Genomic DNA, 21,402 nt, shown 5'->3' with positions numbered 1-21,402 from the left:
TAGAGTTAATTAGTTGATTCAGAAGATTAGGGTAATAGGTCGTTTAGAGAACCTTTTCTTGATATGCTAATTTATTGAGACAGGTTTTTTGGGTTATCAGGAGTTGTATGCCAAAATCATCAGTATTAAAACAATAAAAGACCTGACAAATTTCAGTTGGTGGATAATGAATCTATAATATATGAAAGTTTAATTGTAATCATTACATTATGGTAAATAATGAAATTTAACACTATATGCTAATTTTTTGAGAAGGACCTGTATAAGCCGAGAGGGGGACTTTCAGCCCCAAAAAATGGACTGAAAATCTCGGCTTATACTTGAGTATATACGGTAACTTCTTTTTTTGTTTTGTAGTATTATGCACCAAATTCTAAAAAAAAAAAGTGGCACATGTTAACTGATAACGGTAGTTTTGTGCAAAGTCAAATATACTCTATTCCAGTCTTAACTATTTTGTGCCTTTTGAGAGAAAAAAAAATGACACAATCCTTTAAAGAAAAAAAAAGTTGCATGTTAGGCTGCCGTCACACTAGCAGTATTTGGTCAGTATTTTACATCAGTATTTGTAAGCCAAAACCAGGAGTGGAACAAATAGAGGAAAAGTCCAATAGAAACATATGCACCACTATGCATGTGAAAAAAAAAAAGCTGTGCACATGGTGCAGAAAAATCTGCGCAGAAACACTGCAGATTTGAAAGAAGTGCATGTCACTTCTTTTGTGCAGTTGTGCAGCGTTTCTGCACCCTCCATAATAGAAATCCATTGGTAAAAAAAACGCATCTGCGGATTCTGCCAGGAGATGCAGATTTACTGCAGATTTTATGCAGAAAATTCTGCACCAAATCTGCATCGTGTGCACACTGCCTTAGTCTTCAGCTGTGCAAATCTAAAGTTAGACAGGTCAGACTCCACTAGGGTACTAGAATGCAACTTTTTGAAGAGTCGCTAGTGAAAAACCACGGCTGCATTGTGAACCAAAAAGGGAAACTAGGTGAAGAACACTTAATAAAAGGGCTCAATTTAAATAACGTATAAAGAGCAGACATAGAAGTCTCAGACATATTGCTCTCCAGAAATAAGGTGCTAAGGCAAGGAGGGATTGAGGCCTATGAGACCAGATTTAAAGGGCTGTAATGTGGCTTTAAGACCCAGACTCCCACTCGGCAATAACTACCTGATGTAATCCAGGCTTTGTGGCTATAGTTGGGCATCACATCGCTCAATGTGGCCTTACTGTGACCTAAATTAGCGACAGAAATGGTGGCCATGTGATGGTGGCCTGATGTGATTATACACTGCCCCTTACACATAGTTACCAGTAGATGGCGCTATAAACCCTTCCTTCTGGAGATTCGCTAGTGTGAAATGAAGACACATCCTGGTGCCACCGATTTGGGTATGTCACCTGTGTAAGGCTGGGACATAAAACAATATTGTAACAAAGAATACCACTGATGGAAATGTGGGAAAAAATTAAATTCATTACCAGGCCCGCTATACCATGAAATCGGGGAGGTCAAATGAGACTGATGAAGAGAAGGCTGCACACCCCGTCTGTCACTACCATGATAAATGCTGAATTCTTGGGTTTTGTTCCCCACGGCAGCAACTTTTAGGCTGCATTCACACAAATGCATTTGTGATGTATTTTTGCTGTAATGTTTCCACTGCTATTTTACATTTTCTGAATATCTTGTAAAAAACAAACAAAACAAAGCACATCCTCAGTGAGGCATGGGTGTAACCAAGCAGAAGCTGCCGCGCTCACCCTGCAGATAGATGGCCATAGCTTCCAAGCAAGAACGTGTTCACATTAGGATGGGGGACTAATGCAGCATTTCAACAAGCAATCAGTAGTGATTAGCACAAGTGCTCGTTACTCAAGTTTGCCTAGGGTGCTGGGGTGACATGTTTGCATCCCCACATGTCTCACGGCTGTCAGGGTATGTGCCAATGTCAGAAACTGCTGTGTACTTGTGCCGCAGCCAGATGTTACAGCATAGTGGAGGAGATTTCTAAAGATCCCATGTCTACTATGCATCCATATAAATGTGTAAGACATGGCACAGCTCTGAAGGTGCTCAAAAACAGGTTCCCACACCAGAATATTGAATGCACACGTGCAGGGTTCTATTGGGTCCCATCAAGAGAATGCATCAGAGGTGGCCAATGATATGAGTCTTGTCACAGATCTCTGGGCCTCTGGGGATCTGGTTCAGTGAGTAGAAAAGGACGGCTCTATATATTAGGCTGCCATTAGGGCCCTAAACAAGCGGTGGATACCGTGTTTGGTACAGCACGAGACACCCACCACCACCGATGGTGCTTACATTCTACTGGTCCTAAACATGGCAGTCTATCTAATATATATAGAGCCGTCCTTTTCTGACAAGACTCATGTCATTGGCCAACATTCTCTTGATAGGACCAACCCTGCATTCAATATTCGTACAACTCTTTGCACATCTTTAGTGCCTTATGGACTCAGACACCTCAATAAGCAGTTGGTGTACTGAAGAGGGTCAACTGTTTGACAGAAACGTTTATATACCAGAGACTGCAAATAAAAAATTCATCTATAAAACGACTTTATTCCTATGCATCCATAGTCACCTGCGGACACTGACATGCGGCGCGTCTCTCCAGATCTCAGCATGTCAATATTTCTTGTGGAGACGTGAGCCTCCGCAAGATAAATGTCACCTGTACAATGCAGTGGACGCAGTGGCTGAACACATGGGAATCACCTGCGCTCAATAACCGACATGTACTGTGTATAAAGCACTGAATGATCCTGATCGTGGGCACCCGGCCTTACCCACAAAACATGCCGGGATTGTCCATGAACGTCAGTGGCTGTCCAACAGCCGCAAAACATGCAAGGACTCGAACATGTCACCCAAGCACCCGCAATACTCAGTGCACACCCGAGGAACGGGCACTTGTGCTAATCAGTAGGAATACTCTGCCCCATGTATCTGCTTGTATAAACAGGCCAGTGCTCATTGGCCATTTATCGGCAGCACATCACCTTGTGTGAACACCCTGCGATACTGTATGAAGGCTGCCTCCATCACTGATCATTGCTGGTACACGGGTCCCCAACACCTTCCATACGGTCGACCAGCACTTCTTAGGCTGCCATCACACTATCAGGATTTGGTCAGTATTTTACATCAGTATTTGTAAGCCAAAACCAGGAGTGGAACAAATAGAGGAAAAGTATAACAGAAACATGTGCACCACTTCTGCATTTATCACCCACTCCTGGTTTTGGCTTAGGCTACGTTCACATTTGCGCTGTGCGATGTTGCGTCGGAGACGCAACGCACGACGCAAACAAAAACGCAACAAAATGCACGCTAAAACGCAGCGTTTCGCGATGCATGCGTCCTTTTTTGCCAAATTTTGTACGCAAAAAAAATGCAACTTGCTGCGTCCTCTGCGCCCTACGCTTGCAGCAAAAAAACCACATGCGTCGCAAAACACAGCACAACGCATGTCCATGCGCCCCCCCCATGTTAAATATAGGGGCGCATGACGCATGCGTCGCCGCAGCTGCGCCCGGCACAGCCCCACAAAACGCTAATGTGAACGTACCCTTACAAGCACTAATGTAAAATACTGATAGTGTGACGGCAGCCTTAAGGTGTATGGACATGCCAAATGCACCACAGGGACTTTTCTTGCTGCGTCTTCTCTCCCTTGAGGGCACAGATGAGGGATGGTTGGCCACTGAAATCGGTGGCTTTCACAACCTCATGGTACAACCTGATGTGCCAATTTCTACCAGCCAATGCACCGCAGAGGGCGCAAGTCGCATACATACACATTGTTCTTTCTATCAGGCTCCCGTGTACACAGGACAATGACAGTGGTGGCCAGGATGACCTCTGAGGCACTGGTTTTTCACATGGTGGCTCAGTGGATAGCACTGCAGCCTTGCAGCGCTGGGGTCCTGAGTTCTAATCCCACCAAGGACAACATCTGTAAGGAGTTTGTATGTTCTCCCAGTGTTTGCGTGGGTTTCCTCCGGGTTCTCCGGTTTCCTACCACACTCCAAAGACATACTGATAGGGAATTCAGATTGTGAGCCCCAGTGGGGGACAGTGATGATAATGTGTGCAAAACTGTAAAGCGCTGCGGATTTAATGGTGCTATATAAGTGAGTATAATAATAATACCACATGCGATCACCCAAGAGATAAGCGGTTTGCTCTTTTGTCAGCTTATCACCAGCAGATTACTGCACACCACACATAGGTGATGGAGATAGCAGCAGTGCAGTCCTGGAGCCCGGCAGAGAGCTATGCCTAGCATGCATCACCCGCAGCATCACGGGAGTTGTAGTTCCCACCAGCTGGAGACCACTGGGTGCAGACCCGTAAGCACTATGCTATGATGCCCATTCTCTGACCCGGTCTCCCCTAGCACTATCTGGCCCTGCACCGCACTCACACTGTAAGGCTCGCTTTACGGTCACTGACCTCACCCTCCAGTACTTGCATCGAACCTACCTGCCTGGGTGTACCAACATGGCTGCACCAGGCGGAAATGACGCACTTTCCGGGACGGAAGACGATAGCGCACGGCGGGGCGTGTCCAGCCATCATTCGCCATTCCTGAGGGTGGGAGTTGTAAGAGCGGGGAACCGAACCGGCAGCGGTAAGTGTTCTGTTCACATGGGTGCGGCTGCTCAACGCGGCGGTGACAGCTGACTGAGAGCTCCCTGAGCCGGGATGGTGGAGTGTCACCGGGTCCTCCCACATGATATATGCGAACAGTACCGGTGTCACCGCCACTGCTGGCGGCATCCTGCCCCAGTACCGCTCTTCTACCGATATACCCATACACTGCATTATACACCCTACATACGCTATATTATACACCCTATATACGAATACACCCTGCATTATACACCCTATATGCGGATACACCCTGCATTATACACCCTATATGCGCATACACCCTGCATCATACACCCTATATACAGATACACCCTGCATCATACACCCTATATACAGATACACCCTGCATCATACACCCTATATACAGATACACCCTGTATCATACACCCTATATACGAATACACCCTGCATTATACACCCTATATACAGAAACACCCTGCATCATACACCCTATATACAGATACACCCTGTATCATACACCCTATATACAGATACACCCTGCATCATACACCCTATATACGAATACACCCTGCATTATACACCCTATATACAGATACACCCTGCATCATACACCCTATATACAGATACACCCTGCATTATACACCCTATATGCGGATACACCCTGCATTATACACCCTATATGCGGATACACCCTGCATTATACACCCTATATACGGATACACTCTGCATTATACACCCTATATGCGGATACACCCTGTATTATACACCCTATATGCGCATACACCCTGCATCATACACCCTATATACGGATACACCCTGCATTATACACCCTATATGCGCATACACCCTGCATCATACACCCTATATACAGATACACCCTGCATTATACACCCTATATACGGATACACCCTGCATCATACACCCTATATACAGATACACCCTGCATCATACACCCTATATACAGATACACCCTGTATCATACACCCTATATACGGATACACTCTGCATTATACACCCTATATGCGGATACACCCTGCATTATACACCCTATATACGGATACACCCTGCATCATACACCCTATATACGGATACACCCTGCATTATACACCCTATATACAGATACACCCTGCATTATACACCCTATATGCGGATACACCCTGCATCATACACCCTATATACGGATACACCCTGCATCATACACCCTATATACGGATACACCCTGCATTATACACCCTATATACAGATACACCCTGCATCATACACCCTATATACGGATACACCCTGCATCATACACCCTATATACAGATACACCCTGCATCATACACCCTATATACAGATACACCCTGCATTATACACCCTATATACAGATACACCCTGTATCATACACCCTATATGCGGATACACCCTGCATCATACACCCTATATACAGATACACCCTGCATTATACACCCTATATGCGGATACACCCTGCATTATACACCCTATATGCGGATACACCCTGCATCATACACCCTATATACAGATACACCCTGCATTATACACCCTACATACGCTATATTATACACCCTATATACGAATACACCCTGCATTATACACCCTATATGCGGATACACCCTGCATCATACACCCTATATACAGATACACCCTGCATTATACACCCTATATGCGGATACACCCTGTATTATACACCCTATATGCGGATACACCCTGCATCATACACCCTATATACAGATACACCCTGCATTATACACCCTATATGCGGATACACCCTGCATTATACACCCTATATGCGGATACACCCTGCATTATACACCCTATATGCGGATACACCCTGCATTATACACCCTATATACGGATACACCCTGCATTATACACCCTATATATGGATACACCCTGCATTATACACCCTATATACGGATACACCCTGCATTATACACCGTATATACGGATACACCCTGCATTATACACCCCATATACGGATACACCCTGCATTATACACCCTATATACGGATACACCCTGCATTATACACCCTATATACGGATACACCCTGCATTATACACCCTATATATGGATACACCCTGCATTGTACACCCTATATACGGATACACCCTGCATTATACACCCTATATATGGATACACCCTGCATTGTACACCCTATATACGGATACACCCTGCATTATACACCCTATATACGGATACACCCTGCATTATACACCCTATATTCGTATACACCCTGCATTATACACCCTATATATGGATACACCCTGCATTATACACCCTATATACGGATACACCCTGCATTATACACCCTATATACGGATACACCCTGCATTATACACCCTGCATTATACACCCTGCATTATACACCCTATATACGGATACACCATGCATTATACACCCTATATACAGATACACCCTGCATTATATACCCTATATACGGATACACCCTGCATTATACACCCTATATACGGATATAACCTGCATTGTACACCCTATATACAGATACACCCTAAATACAGATACACGCTGCATTATACACCCTATATACGCTATATTATATACCCTATATAGGGATACACCCTGCATTATACACCCTATATACGGATATAACCTGCATTATACACCCTATATACAGATACACCCTGTATTATACACCCTATATACGCATACACCCTGCATTATACACCCTATATACGGATATAACCTGCATTATACACCCTATATACGGATATAATCTGCATTATATACCCTATATACGGATACAACCTGCATTATACACCATATATACAGATACACCCTGCATTATACACCCTATATACAGATACACCCTGCATTATACACCCTATATACTGATACACCCTGCATTATACACCCTATATACGGATATAACCTGCATTGTACACCCTATATACAGATACACCCTAAATACAGATACACGCTGCATTATACACCCTATATATGGATACACCCTGCATTATACACCCTATATATGGATACACCCTGCATTATACACCCTATATATGGATACACCCTGCATTATACACCCTATATACGGATACACCCTGCATTATACACCCTATATTCGGATACACCCTGCATTATACACCCTATATATGGATACACCCTGCATTATACACCCTATATATGGATACACCCTGCATTATACACCCTATATACGGATACACCCTGCATTATACACCCTGCATTATACACCCTATATACGGATACACCATGCATTATACACCCTATATACAGATACACCCTGCATTATATACCCTATATACGGATACACCCTGCATTATACACCCTATATACGGATATAACCTGCATTGTACACCCTATATACAGATACACCCTAAATACAGATACACGCTGCATTATACACCCTATATACGCTATATTATATACCCTATATAGGGATACACCCTGCATTATACACCCTATATACGGATATAACCTGCATTATACACCCTATATACAGATACACCCTGTATTATACACCCTATATACGCATACACCCTGCATTATACACCCTATATTCGGATATAACCTGCATTATACACCCTATATACGGATATAACCTGCATTATATACCCTATATACGGATACAACCTGCATTATACACCATATATACGGATACACCCTGCATTATACACCCTATATACAGATACACCCTGCATTATACACCCTATATACGGATACACCCTGCATTATACACCCTATATACGGATATAACCTGCATTATACACCCTATATACAGATACACCCTGCATTATACACCCTATATACAGATACACCCTGCATTATACACCCTATATACGGATACACCCTGCATTATACACCCTATATACGGATATAACCTGCATTATACACCCTATATGCGGATACACCCTGCATTATACACCCTGCATTATACACCCTATATACGGATACACCCTGCATTATACACCCTATATGCGGATACACCCTGCATTATACACCCTATATACGGATACACCCTGCATTATACACCCTATATACGGATACACCCTGCATTATACACCCTATATACGGATACACCCTGCATTATACACCCTATATACGGATACACCCTGCATTATACACCCTATATACAGATACACCCTGCATTATACACCCTATATACGGATACACCCTGCATTATACACCCTATATACGGATATAACCTGCATTATACACCCTATATACAGATACACCCTAAATACAGATACACGCTGCATTATACACCCTATATACGCTATATTATATACCCTATATAGGGATACACCCTGCATTATACACCCTATATACGGATATAACCTGCATTATACACCCTATATACAGATACACCCTGTATTATACACCCTATATACGAATACACCCTGCATTATACACCCTATATACGGATATAACCTGCATTATACACCCTATATACGGATACACCCTGCATTATACACCCTATATACAGATAAATCCTGCATTATACACCCTATATACGGATACACCCTCTATTATACACCCTATATACGGATATACCCTGCATTATACACCCTATACACCGTATCAATAGACAACCTTGGCATAATAACACCACTAAAAAGCTCCGGCAAGTGTCCAGGGTTGCGGAGCGGCGTTGGAAGAAAACACACTCGCAAGACGACTTCACTGCATTCAAACAGGCAACACTCGCTTTTAAATCTGCTCTCACCTCTGCTAAACAGGTCTACTTCACAACCCTGGTATCTTCCCTATCCTACAACCCCAAACAGTTATTCAAAACCTTTAACTCCCTCCTCCGCCCCCTCCTACCTCCCTCATCTCTGCTGAGGACTTTGCCACACACTTTAAAAATAAGATCGACCAGACAAGGCAAGTCTTCATTGTCCAACCACCACAACCCCTTTGTATACCAGACCAATGCCCAAACCCCATAACCTCCCTATCCAACATCACTGAAGGGGGGCTTAATTGTCTCCTCTCCAAATCGCACCTCACCACCTGTGCGCTCGACCCCATCCCACCTCCTCCCCAACCTCCCCACCACACTTATCCCATCCCTAACCCACCTCTTCAACCTATAACTTCTGGCACCTTCCCTTCTGCTTTCAAACATGCCACAATCACGCCTATTCTTAAAAAGCCAACCCTCGATTCAACTGCTATGTCCAGCTATCGCCCAATATCACTGCTCCCATTCGCTTCCAAACTCCTGGAGCAGCACGTCCACTCTGAACTTTCCTCCCACCTCTCATCTAACTTGCTCTTTGACCATCTACAATCTGGTTTCCGCCCCCATCACTCAACTGAGACAGCCCTGACCAAAATCACTAACGACCTACTTACTACGAAAGCTAATGGACAATACTCTGTACTCCTCCTTCTAGACCTGACCTCTGCTTTTGACACGGTTGACCACTGCCTCCTATTACAGATCCTCTCCTCCTTTGGCATAAAAGACCTTGCCCTATCCTGGATCTCCTCGTACCTTTCCAACCGCACATTCAGCGTTTCCCACTCCCACACTACCTCCTCATCCCACCCTCTCTCTGTTGGAGTCCCCCAAGGCTCTGTTCTAGGACCCCTACTCTTCTCAATCTATACACTTGGCCTGGGACAACTCATAAAGTCCCATGGATTCCAGTACCACCTCTATGCTGATGACACTCAGATCTACCTGTCCAGAATCCCAGAGTGTCTATCAGCCATGTCCTCCTTCTCCTCTTACTTCCTCAAACTCAATGTGGACAAATCTGAACTCACCATCTTTCCTCCATCCCATAGATCTTCCTTACCTGACCTATCTATCGCAATCAATGACATCATGCTTTCCCCCGTACCGGAAGTCCGCTGCCTCGGAGTAACCTTTGACTCTGCCCTGTCTTTCAAACCGCACATCCAAGCTCTGTCCACCTCCTGTCGCCTCCAGCTAAAAAATATCTCCAGGATCCGTCCTTTCTTCAACCTTCAATCTACTAAAATGCTTGTGCACGCCCTCATCAACTCCCGCCTAGACTAATGCAACATCCTTTTCTGTGGCCTCCCTGCTAACACCCTTGCACCTCTCCAGTCCATCCTTAACTCTGCTGCCCGACTAATCCATCTCTCTCCTCGCTACTCCTCCGCTTCCCCCCCCCCTCTACAAATCCCTCCACTGGCTCCCATTCCCTCAGCGTATCCAGTTCAAATTACTAATGCTGACCTACAAAGCCATCCATAACTTGTCTCCTCCATATATCTCTGAACTAATCTCCCGATATCTTCCGTCACGTGATCTCCGGTCCTCCCAAGACCTCCTTCTCTCCTCCACACTTATTCGCTCCTCATCCAATCGCCTCCAAGACTTCTCCCAAATATCCCCCATCCTCTGGAATTCTCTGCCCCAACACGTCAGACTATCAAACACATTCAGATCCTTCAGATGGAACCTGAAAACCCATCTCTTCAGGAAAGCCTACAGCCTGCACTGACCCCGCTGCCGCCTCATCACTACCAAAGCTACCGCCTCACCAACACCGGAGCTCCTGCAACCCTCGACCTATTGTCTCCATCCCCACCATCCTGTAGAATGTAAGCCCGCAAGGGCAGGGTCCTCGCCCCTCTGTATCAGTCCGTCATTGTTAGTTTGTTTACTGTAAGTGATACATGTAATTTGTATGTAACCCCTTCTCATGTACAGCACCATGGAATCAATGGTGCTATATAAATAATAATAATATATACGGATATACCCTGCATTATACACCCTATATACAGATATACGCTGTATCAGACACCCTATGTACAGATACACCCTATATACGGATACACGCTGTATCAGACACCCTATATACAGATGCACCCTGCATTATACATCCTATATACGGATACACGCTGTATCATACACCCTATATACATATATACTGCATTATACACCCTATATACGGATACACCCTGTATCATACACCCTATATACAGATACACGCTGTTATACACCCTATATACGGATATATGCTGTATTATACACCCTATATACATATACACTGCCTTATACACCCTATATACGGATATACGCTGTATCAGACACCCTTTATACAGATACACCCTGCATTATACACCCTATATACGGATACACTGCATTATACACCCTATATACGGATACACGCTGTATCAGACACCCTATACTCGGATACACCCTGTATCATACACCCTATATACGGATACACCCTGCATCATACACCCTATATACGGATACACTTTGTATCATACACCCTATATACGGATACACCCTATATACGGATACATGCTGTATCGTACACCCTATACACGGGTACACCCTATATACGGATACACCCTGTATCATACACCCTATATACGAATACACCCTGTATCATACACCCTATATACGGATACACCCTGTATCATACACCCTATATACGGATACACCCTGTATCATACACCCTATATACGGATACACCCTGTATCATACACCCTATATACGGATACACCCTGTATCATACACCCTATATACGGATACACCCTGTATCATACACCCTATATACGGATACACCCTGTATCATACACCCTATATACGGATACACCCTGTATTATACACCCTATATACGGATACATCCTGTATCATACACCCTATATACGGATACATCCTGTATCATACACCCTATATACGGATACACCCTGTTTCATACACCCTATATACGGATACACCCTGTATCATACACCCGATATACGGATACACCCTGTATCATACACCCGATATACGGATACACCCTGTATCATACACCCGATATACGGATACACCCTGTATCATACACCCTATATACGGATACACCCTGTATCATACACCCTATATACGGATACACCCTGTATCATACACCCTATATATGGATACACCCTGTATCATACACCCTATATACAGATACACGCTGTGTTATACACCCTATATACGGATATATGCTGTATTATACACCCTATATACATATACACTGCCTTATACACCCTATATACGGATATACGCTGTATCAGACACCCTTTATACAGATACACCCTGCATTATACACCCTATATACGGATACACTGCATTATACACCCTATATACGGATACACGCTGTATCAGACACCCTATATACGGATACACCCTGTATCATACACCCTATATACGGATACACCCTGTATCATACACCCTATATACGGATACACCCTATATACGGATACATGCTGTATCGTTCACCCTATATACGGATACACCCTGTATCATACACCCTATATACGGATACACCCTATATACGGATACACCCTGTTTTATACACCCTATATACGGATACACCCTGTACCATACACCCTATATACGGATACACCCTGTTTTATACACCCTATATACAGATACACCCTGTTTTATACACCCTATATACAGATACACCCTGTATCATACACCCTATATACGGATACACCCTGTATCATACACCCTATATACGGATACACCCTGCATTATACACCCTATATACGGATACACCCTGTTTTATACACCCTATATACGGATACACCCTGTACCATACACCCTATATACGGATACACCCTGTTTTATACAGCCTGTATCATACACCCTATATACGGATACATCCTGTATCATACACCCTATATACGGATACACCCTGCATTATACACCCTATATACGGATACACCCTGTTTTATACACCCTATATACGGATACACCCTGTACCATACACCCTATATACGGATACACCCTGTACCATACACCCTATATACGGATACACCCTGTATCATACACCCTATATACAGATACACCCTGTATCATACACCCTATATACGGATACACCCTGTATCATACACCCTATATACGGATACACCCTGTATCATACACCCTATATACGGATACACCCTGTATCATACACCCTATATAAGGATACACCCTGTATTATACACCCTATATACGGATACACCCTGCATTATACACCCTATATACGGATACACCCTGCATTATACACCCTATATACGAATACACCCTGTAGTATAGCCCAGAGCTGGTTTCTCAATTCTGTTGGCTGTCATTGCAGTCAGCAGTTAGTGCCTTGGCTCATACTGTACAGGCAGGCTGCAGAAGTGTGAATGATGCTGCAGACTGTAACAAGCTGTAAGAAGAAGAAAAGATGGCTGACAGCACTCACAGGCAGGAGTGCCCGTCCAGGTCCGAGGAACCCACTAGGACCATCGAAGACTCACGCAATGAAATGACAGCGCTCCATCCAGGTGTATAATCCAAACGAATAAATTTATTGAGCCACACAGTAGCAACGTTTCGACCCGGTGGGTCTTTGTCAAGCAAAGACCCACCGGGTCGAAACGTTGCTACTGTATGGCTCAATAAATTTATTCGTTTGGATTATACACCTGGATGGAGCGCTGTCATTTCATTGCTTGTGTAACAGGCTGTAAGTCAGGGTCAGTACATGAAGGACGCATCACTCAGCGTTATATGTGGCTGCGTGCCATGCCCTGCATGCTCGCTGCACCCCATATGATCTGCGTGCTCGCTGCACCCCGTGTCATCTGCATGCTTGCTGTGATCTGCGTGCTCGCTGCACCCCGTGTCATCTGCATGCTTGCTGTGATCTGCGTGCCCGCTGCACCCGTATCATCTGCATTCTTGTTGTCATATGCGTGCTCGCTGCACCCCGTGTGATCTGCATTCTTGCTGTGATCTGCGTGCTCGCTGCACCCTGTATCATCTGCATTCTTGCTGTCATCTGCGTGCTCGCTGCACCCCGTGTGATCTGCATTCTTGCTGTGATCTGCATGCTCGCTGCACCCCCTGTCATCTGCATGCTCGCTGTGATCTGCGCACTTGCTGCACCCCGTATCATCTGCATTCTTGCTGTGATCTGCGTGCTCGCTGCACCCCGTGTCATCTGCATGCTCGCTGTGATCTGCGTGCTCGCTGCACCCCGTGTCATCTGCATGCTCGCTGTGATCTGCGTGCTCGCTGCACCCAGTGTCATCTGCATGCTCGCTGTGATCTGCGTGCTCGCTGCACCCAGTGTCATCTGCATGCTTGCTGTGATCTGGGTGCTTGGTCCACCCCATGTGATCAGGGTGCTGGCTGTGATCTGGGTGCTTGCTCCACCCTATGTGATCAGGGTGCTGGCTTTGATTTGGGTGCTTGATCCACCCCATGTGATCTGGGTGCTTGGTCCACCCCATGTGATCAGGGTGCTGCCTGTGATCTGGGTGCTTGCCCCACCCCATGTGATCAGGGTGCTGACTGTGATCTGGGTGCTTGCTCCACCCCATGTGATCAGGGTGCTGACTGTGATCTGGGTGCTTGCTCCACCCCATGTGATCAGGGTGCTGGCTGTGATCTGGGTGCTTGCTCCACCCCATGTGATCAGGGTGCTGCCTGTGATCTGGGTGCTTGCTCCACCCCATGTGATCAGGGTGCTGGCTTTGATTTGGGTGCTTGCTCCACCCCATGTGATCTGGGTGCTTGCTTCACCCCATGTGATCAGGGTGCTGGCTGTGATCTGGGTGCTTGTTCCACCCCATGTGATCTGGGTGCTTGCTCCACCCCATGTGATAAGGGTGCTGGCTGTGATCTGGGTGCTTTCTCCACCCCATGTGATCAGGGTGCTGGCTGTGATCTGGGTGATTGCTCCACCCCATGTGATCAGGGTGCTGGCTGTGATCTGGGTGCTTGCCCCACCCCATGTGATCAGGGTGCTGACTGTGATCTGGGTGCTTGCTCCACCCCATGTGATCAGGGTGCTGGCTGTGATCTGGGTGCTTGTCCCACCCCATGTGATCAGGGTGCTGGCTGTGATCTGGGTGCTTGCTCCACCCCATGTGATCAGGGTGCTGGCTGTGATCTGGGTGCTTGCTCCACCCCATGTGATCAGGGTGCTGCCTGTGATCTGGGTGCTTGCTCCACCCCATGTGATCACGGTGCTGCCTGTGATCTGGGTGCTTGCTCCACCCCATGTGATCACGGTGCTGCCTGTGATCTGGGTGCTTGCTCCACCCCATGTGATCAGGGTGCTGGCTGTGATCTGGGTGCTTGCTCCACCCCATGTGATCAGGGTGCTGGCTGTGATCTGGGTGCTTGCTCCACCCCATGTGATCTGGGTGCTTGCTTCACCCCATGTGATCAGGGTGCTGGCTGTGATCTGGGTGCTTGTTCCACCCCATGTGATCTGGGTGCTTGCTCCACCCCATGTGATAAGGGTGCTGGCTGTGATCTGGGTGCTTTCTCCACCCCATGTGATCAGGGTGCTGGCTGTGATCTGGGTGATTGCTCCACCCCATGTGATCAGGGTGCTGGCTGTGATCTGGGTGCTTGCTCCACCCCATGTGATCAGGGTGCTGCCTGTGATCTGGGTGCTTGCCCCACCCCATGTGATCAGGGTGCTGACTGTGATCTGGGTGCTTGCTCCACCCCATGTGATCAGAGTGCTGGCTGTGATCTGGGTGCTTGTCCCACCCCATGTGATCTGGGTGCTTGCTCCACCCCATGTGATCAGGGTGCTGGCTGTGATCTGGGTGCTTGCTCCACCCCATGTGATCAGGGTGCTGGCTGTGATCTGGGTGCTTGCTCCACCCCATGTGATCAGGGTGCTGCCTGTGATCTGGGTGCTTGCTCCACCCCATGTGATCACGGTGCTGCCTGTGATCTGGGTGCTTGCTCCACCCCATGTGATCACGGTGCTGCCTGTGATCTGGGTGCTTGCTCCACCCCATGTGATCAGGGTGCTGGCTGTGATCTGGGTGCTTGCTCCACCCCATGTGATCAGGGTGCTGGCTGTGATCTGGGTGCTTGCTCCACCCCATGTGATCAGGGTGCTGCCTGTGATCTGGGTGCTTGCTCCACCCCATGTGATCACGGTGCTGCCTGTGATCTGGGTGCTTGCCCCACCCCATGTGATCAGGGTGCTGACTGTGATCTGGGTGCTTGCTCCACCCCATGTGATCAGGTTGCTGGCTGTGATCTGGGTGCTTGCTCCACCCCATGTGATCAGGGTGCTGGCTGTGATCTGGGTGCTTGCTCCACCCCATGTGATCTGGGTGCTTGCTTCACCCCATGTGATCAGGGTGCTGGCTGTGATCTGGGTGCTTGTTCCACCCCATGTGATCTGGGTGCTTGCTCCACCCCATGTGATAAGGGTGCTGGCTGTGATCTGGGTGCTTTCTCCACCCCATGTGATCAGGGTGCTGGCTGTGATCTGGGTGATTGCTCCACCCCATGTGATCAGGGTGCTGGCTGTGATCTGGGTGCTTGCCCCACCCCATGTGATCAGGGTGCTGACTGTGATCTGGGTGCTTGCTCCACCCCATGTGATCAGGGTGCTGGCTGTGATCTGGGTGCTTGCTCCACCCCATGTGATCAGGGTGCTGGCTGTGATCTGGGTGCTTGCTCCACCCCATGTGATCAGGGTGCTGGCTGTGATCTGGGTGCTTGCTCCACCCCATGTGATCAGGGTGCTGCCTGTGATCTGGGTGCTTGCTCCACCCCATGTGATCACGGTGCTGCCTGTGATCTGGGTGCTTGCTCCACCCCATGTGATCACGGTGCTGCCTGTGATCTGGGTGCTTGCTCCACCCCATGTGATCAGGGTGCTGCCTGTGATCTGGGTGCTTGCTCCACCCCATGTGATCACGGTGCTGCCTGTGATCTGGGTGCTTGCCCCACCCCATGTGATCAGGGTGCTGACTGTGATCTGGGTGCTTGCTCCACCCCATGTGATCAGGTTGCTGGCTGTGATCTGGGTGCTTGCTCCACCCCATGTGATCACGGTGCTGCCTGTGATCTGGGTGCTTGCTCCACCCCATGTGATCAGGGTGCTGACTGTGATCTGGGTGCTTGCTCCACCCCATGTGATCAGGTTGCTGGCTGTGATCTGGGTGCTTGGTCCACCCCATGTGATCAGGGTGCTGGCTGTGATCTGGGTGCTTGCTCCACCCCATGTGATCAGGGTGCTGCCTGTGATCTGGGTGCTTGCTCCACCCCATGTGATCAGGGTGCTGCCTGTGATCTGGGTGCTTGCCCCACCCCATGTGATCAGGGTGCTGACTGTGATCTGGGTGCTTGCTCCACCCCATGTGATCAGGGTGCTGGCTGTGATCTGGGTTCTTGCTCCACCCCATGTGATCAGGGTGCTGCCTGTGATCTGGGTGCTTGCCCCACCCCATGTGATCAGGGTGCTGACTGTGATCTGGGTGCTTGCTCCACCCCATGTGATCAGGTTGCTGGCTGTGATCTGGGTGCTTGCTCCACCCCATGTGATCAGGGTGCTGCCTGTGATCTGGGTGCTTGCCCCACCCCATGTGATCAGGGTGCTGACTGTGATCTGGGTGCTTGCTCCACCCCATGTGATCAGGGTGCTGGCTGTGATCTGGGTTCTTGCTCCACCCCATGTGATCAGGGTGCTGGCTGTGATCTGGGTGCTTGCCCCACCCCATGTGATCAGGGTGCTGACTGTGATCTGGGTGCTTGCTCCACCCCATGTGATCAGGTTGCTGGCTGTGATCTGGGTGCTTGCTCCACCCCATGTGATCACGGTGCTGCCTGTGATCTGGGTGCTTGCTCCACCCCATGTGATCAGGGTGCTGACTGTGATCTGGGTGCTTGCTCCACCCCATGTGATCAGGTTGCTGGCTGTGATCTGGGTGCTTGGTCCACCCCATGTGATCAGGGTGCTGGCTGTGATCTGGGTGCTTGCTCCACCCCATGTGATCAGGGTGCTGCCTGTGATCTGGGTGCTTGCTCCACCCCATGTGATCAGGGTGCTGCCTGTGATCTGGGTGCTTGCCCCACCCCATGTGATCAGGGTGCTGACTGTGATCTGGGTGCTTGCTCCACCCCATGTGATCAGGGTGCTGGCTGTGATCTGGGTTCTTGCTCCACCCCATGTGATCAGGGTGCTGCCTGTGATCTGGGTGCTTGCCCCACCCCATGTGATCAGGGTGCTGACTGTGATCTGGGTGCTTGCTCCACCCCATGTGATCAGGTTGCTGGCTGTGATCTGGGTGCTTGCTCCACCCCATGTGATCAGGGTGCTGCCTGTGATCTGGGTGCTTGCCCCACCCCATGTGATCAGGGTGCTGACTGTGATCTGGGTGCTTGCTCCACCCCATGTGATCAGGGTGCTGGCTGTGATCTGGGTTCTTGCTCCACCCCATGTGATCAGGGTGCTGGCTGGGCCCCTGCTGCTGCCTGATCTTCATGCTTGCTCGTACAATTTTTGCAGCAGTGACCTGAAGAATGAAAAGCTGTCAATCTTGTGTATTGCTTTTCTAATGCCTTCGTAAGTCCTTGTGTACATAGTGAGAGGGAACCCCGCTGTCCTGCCAACATGTATGTGTTTGGGTTAGGCTACTTTCACACTAGCGTTAACTGCAATCCGTCACAATGCGTCGTTTTGCAGAAAAAACGCATCCTGCAAAAGTGCTTGCAGGATGCGTTTTTTCCCCATAGACTTGTATTGGCGACGGATTGCCACACGTCGCATCCGTCGTGCGACGGATGCGTCGTGCTTTGGCAGACCGTCGAGAGCAAAAAAACGCTACATGTAACGTTTTTTGCTCCTGACGGACCGCTTTTTCTCCTCCCCCACCTCCCCGCACCTCACAATGGGGCAGCGGATGCGATGAAAATCTGCATCCGCTGCACCCATTGTGCGGCGCTTACAACACTAGCGTCGGTAACCTCGGCCCGACGCTAGTGTGAAAGAAGCCTTACCCTTCAGCTACGCCTGACATGATTCCTGTTTAACGGAAAAAGCCCAAACCTGGTTCATACAGGGATTGTCCGCCCCTAAACCTTTCTCGCCTGCCTTCTAGATAACACATTCTAGACTGGTGAAGATCAGACTTTTGCCCCCACTGATCTCAGATACAAGGTGTCCTGGATGTGCAGATATGTGATGGTCGCACACAGTGGCTGCTCATCTGTCGTCTCTTGCTCTTTTTATGGCACACGGATGGGAGGCATTTGGCTCCTGAATGTTGATAGAAAATAAGCAGAAGATGGTGCAAAGGTTTGTCGTGCCTTGTAAAATGAAACGGACAAGATAAGGAACATCATTTGTGCACAGCAGTATATAGAGGCACCTCGCCTTTACATCTTTACAGTAGTCCACCTCTTGACAGCCAGGTAAATTTCCCATAATTAAAAAAAAAACAATACATCTCTTTACCTCCCGGACCACCAGCATGGCACTAAATAGTTAATGTTGCGGTGCATGGTGGGGTTCCCCTTTGCCCAGTGCTGTGCCAATGCCGTGTCTGTCCTGTGCCATTGCTCATTTTGCCATTTTTATGCCAGTCACTTCTGTACCCACACGGGTGCGCGCAGGGCGGGGGAGGAACGCTGCTGTACTTCCTCTTTCAGGGGAAATCCTGTGACCTTGCTGCAGTCATACACACTACTGGGGCTGGCTCATTGTCTGCTGTCACAGTGCCTGGTGCTTGTATCTGATGAATGTCCTGAATGTGAAACCTCACCCTATGGCAGGGCCATGTGCCAGTCGGCACCATAGAGATATATAGTGAGTATATTTGCTAGCCAGATTCTTTTGCTTAGTAAATCTGCTACCCCCAATGCTTCACATTTATCTGCTGACAGTTTCCAGTTTTAGGTGTTTGATTGTTAATTGCTATATGAATGAAAGCTTCTACAAGTTTTGTTTCCGTTCTTTTGGATTTCCCAGATGTTTGCTTGCTGTCATAGAATGAGGACACTAGTAGGACTAGGCTTAGACTAAGCCTAGACCTACTAGTGTCCTACTTACACTAAGGCTAGCATTGTAAAACCCCTGATAAAAGGGATCCTGCAGGGAACCTCTGACAGAGGCCTGCACTTCAGGGAAGCCAATGAAGTCACTGTGGACCCTGTGTGGCCTCCATCTCGGCAATATTCATCTTTTTCGTACATGCACAATAACGTTTTAGCAATAATCACTATTGACATTTGCTCAGGGCTGTAAAGTTGGTAAAACTGTTTCTTTTTCCCCATCCTTAATAAAGGGCGCCCTCTCTGAAACATGGCTGAGCACGAACCCACTTCAGAGCAACTTGCACAGATCGCAGCAGAGAATGAGGAGGATGAGCATTCTGTGAACTACAAGCCTCCAGCACAGAAAACCATCCAGGAGATACAAGCTCTGGACCAGGATGATGAGAGCCTGCGGAAGTACAAAGAGGCTCTGCTGGGCCCTGTTCCCAGCACACTGGGTAAGTCCAGCCATTTTAAAACCATCTGTCTCCGGCTTTATGCCAATTGGAATGCAGCATATAATGAGGACAGAGCCCCTGATTCCAGCATGGATCATTCAGTGGGCTTTTTACTATAGTTTTGATGCTTAATCTGTTCCAGCTCTGTTACTCTTCTCAATAATCTATGTCAAGCCCTGCGCTTATGCAGTATATTGACAGCTTTCTGACGACACTGTGCATAGGCAGAAAGCTGCTAATCCGTGGTGGGATTCGTGTGTAGCTAGAACTCATAAATATGGAGCACTGCATAACAGGAGCTCATAGCTGCAACAGATAAGTGTTTTGTCAAAACTACAGCAAGCAGCCCATTAAGTGACACAGCAGCTAAAATTTGGCAATATATTTTCTTTATGTTAAAACTAAGACTGGTTTCACATTTGCGTTTTTTTTTTTTGCGCTAAAAAACGCAAAAAAAAAGCATGCTTTTTTTCCTATACTTAACATTAAAAACGCATGCGTTTTGACGCGTTTTTGCA

General features: G+C 47.6%; 1 protein-coding gene across 2 annotated transcripts in view; it reads left to right on the top strand.

Moving 5' to 3' along the window:
• Positions 1 to 4,535: 4,535 nt before the first annotated feature.
• Positions 4,536 to 21,402, top strand: part of ARHGDIA (Rho GDP dissociation inhibitor alpha) — a 32,304-nt gene continuing 15,437 nt past the window's right edge. Inside the window, exons 1-2 of one of the 2 annotated variants that reach the window (XM_069752536.1) lie at positions 4,536 to 4,669; positions 20,678 to 20,884. In XM_069752536.1, the coding sequence (XP_069608637.1) occupies positions 20,695 to 20,884 (190 nt within the window). In that variant the 5' untranslated portion in view covers positions 4,536 to 4,669; positions 20,678 to 20,694. Of the gene's footprint in view, positions 4,670 to 20,060; positions 20,200 to 20,677; positions 20,885 to 21,402 lie in introns of those variants that run through there. The other variant, XM_069752537.1, reaches the window with a different exon arrangement.

This window comes from Ranitomeya imitator, chromosome 2 (assembly GCF_032444005.1).
Source record: "Ranitomeya imitator isolate aRanImi1 chromosome 2, aRanImi1.pri, whole genome shotgun sequence".
In the NCBI taxonomy this organism is placed as follows: Eukaryota; Metazoa; Chordata; class Amphibia; order Anura; family Dendrobatidae; genus Ranitomeya; species Ranitomeya imitator.
Note: the sequence above shows the minus strand (reverse complement) of the source record. Positions and strands in the feature narration are given on the sequence as shown.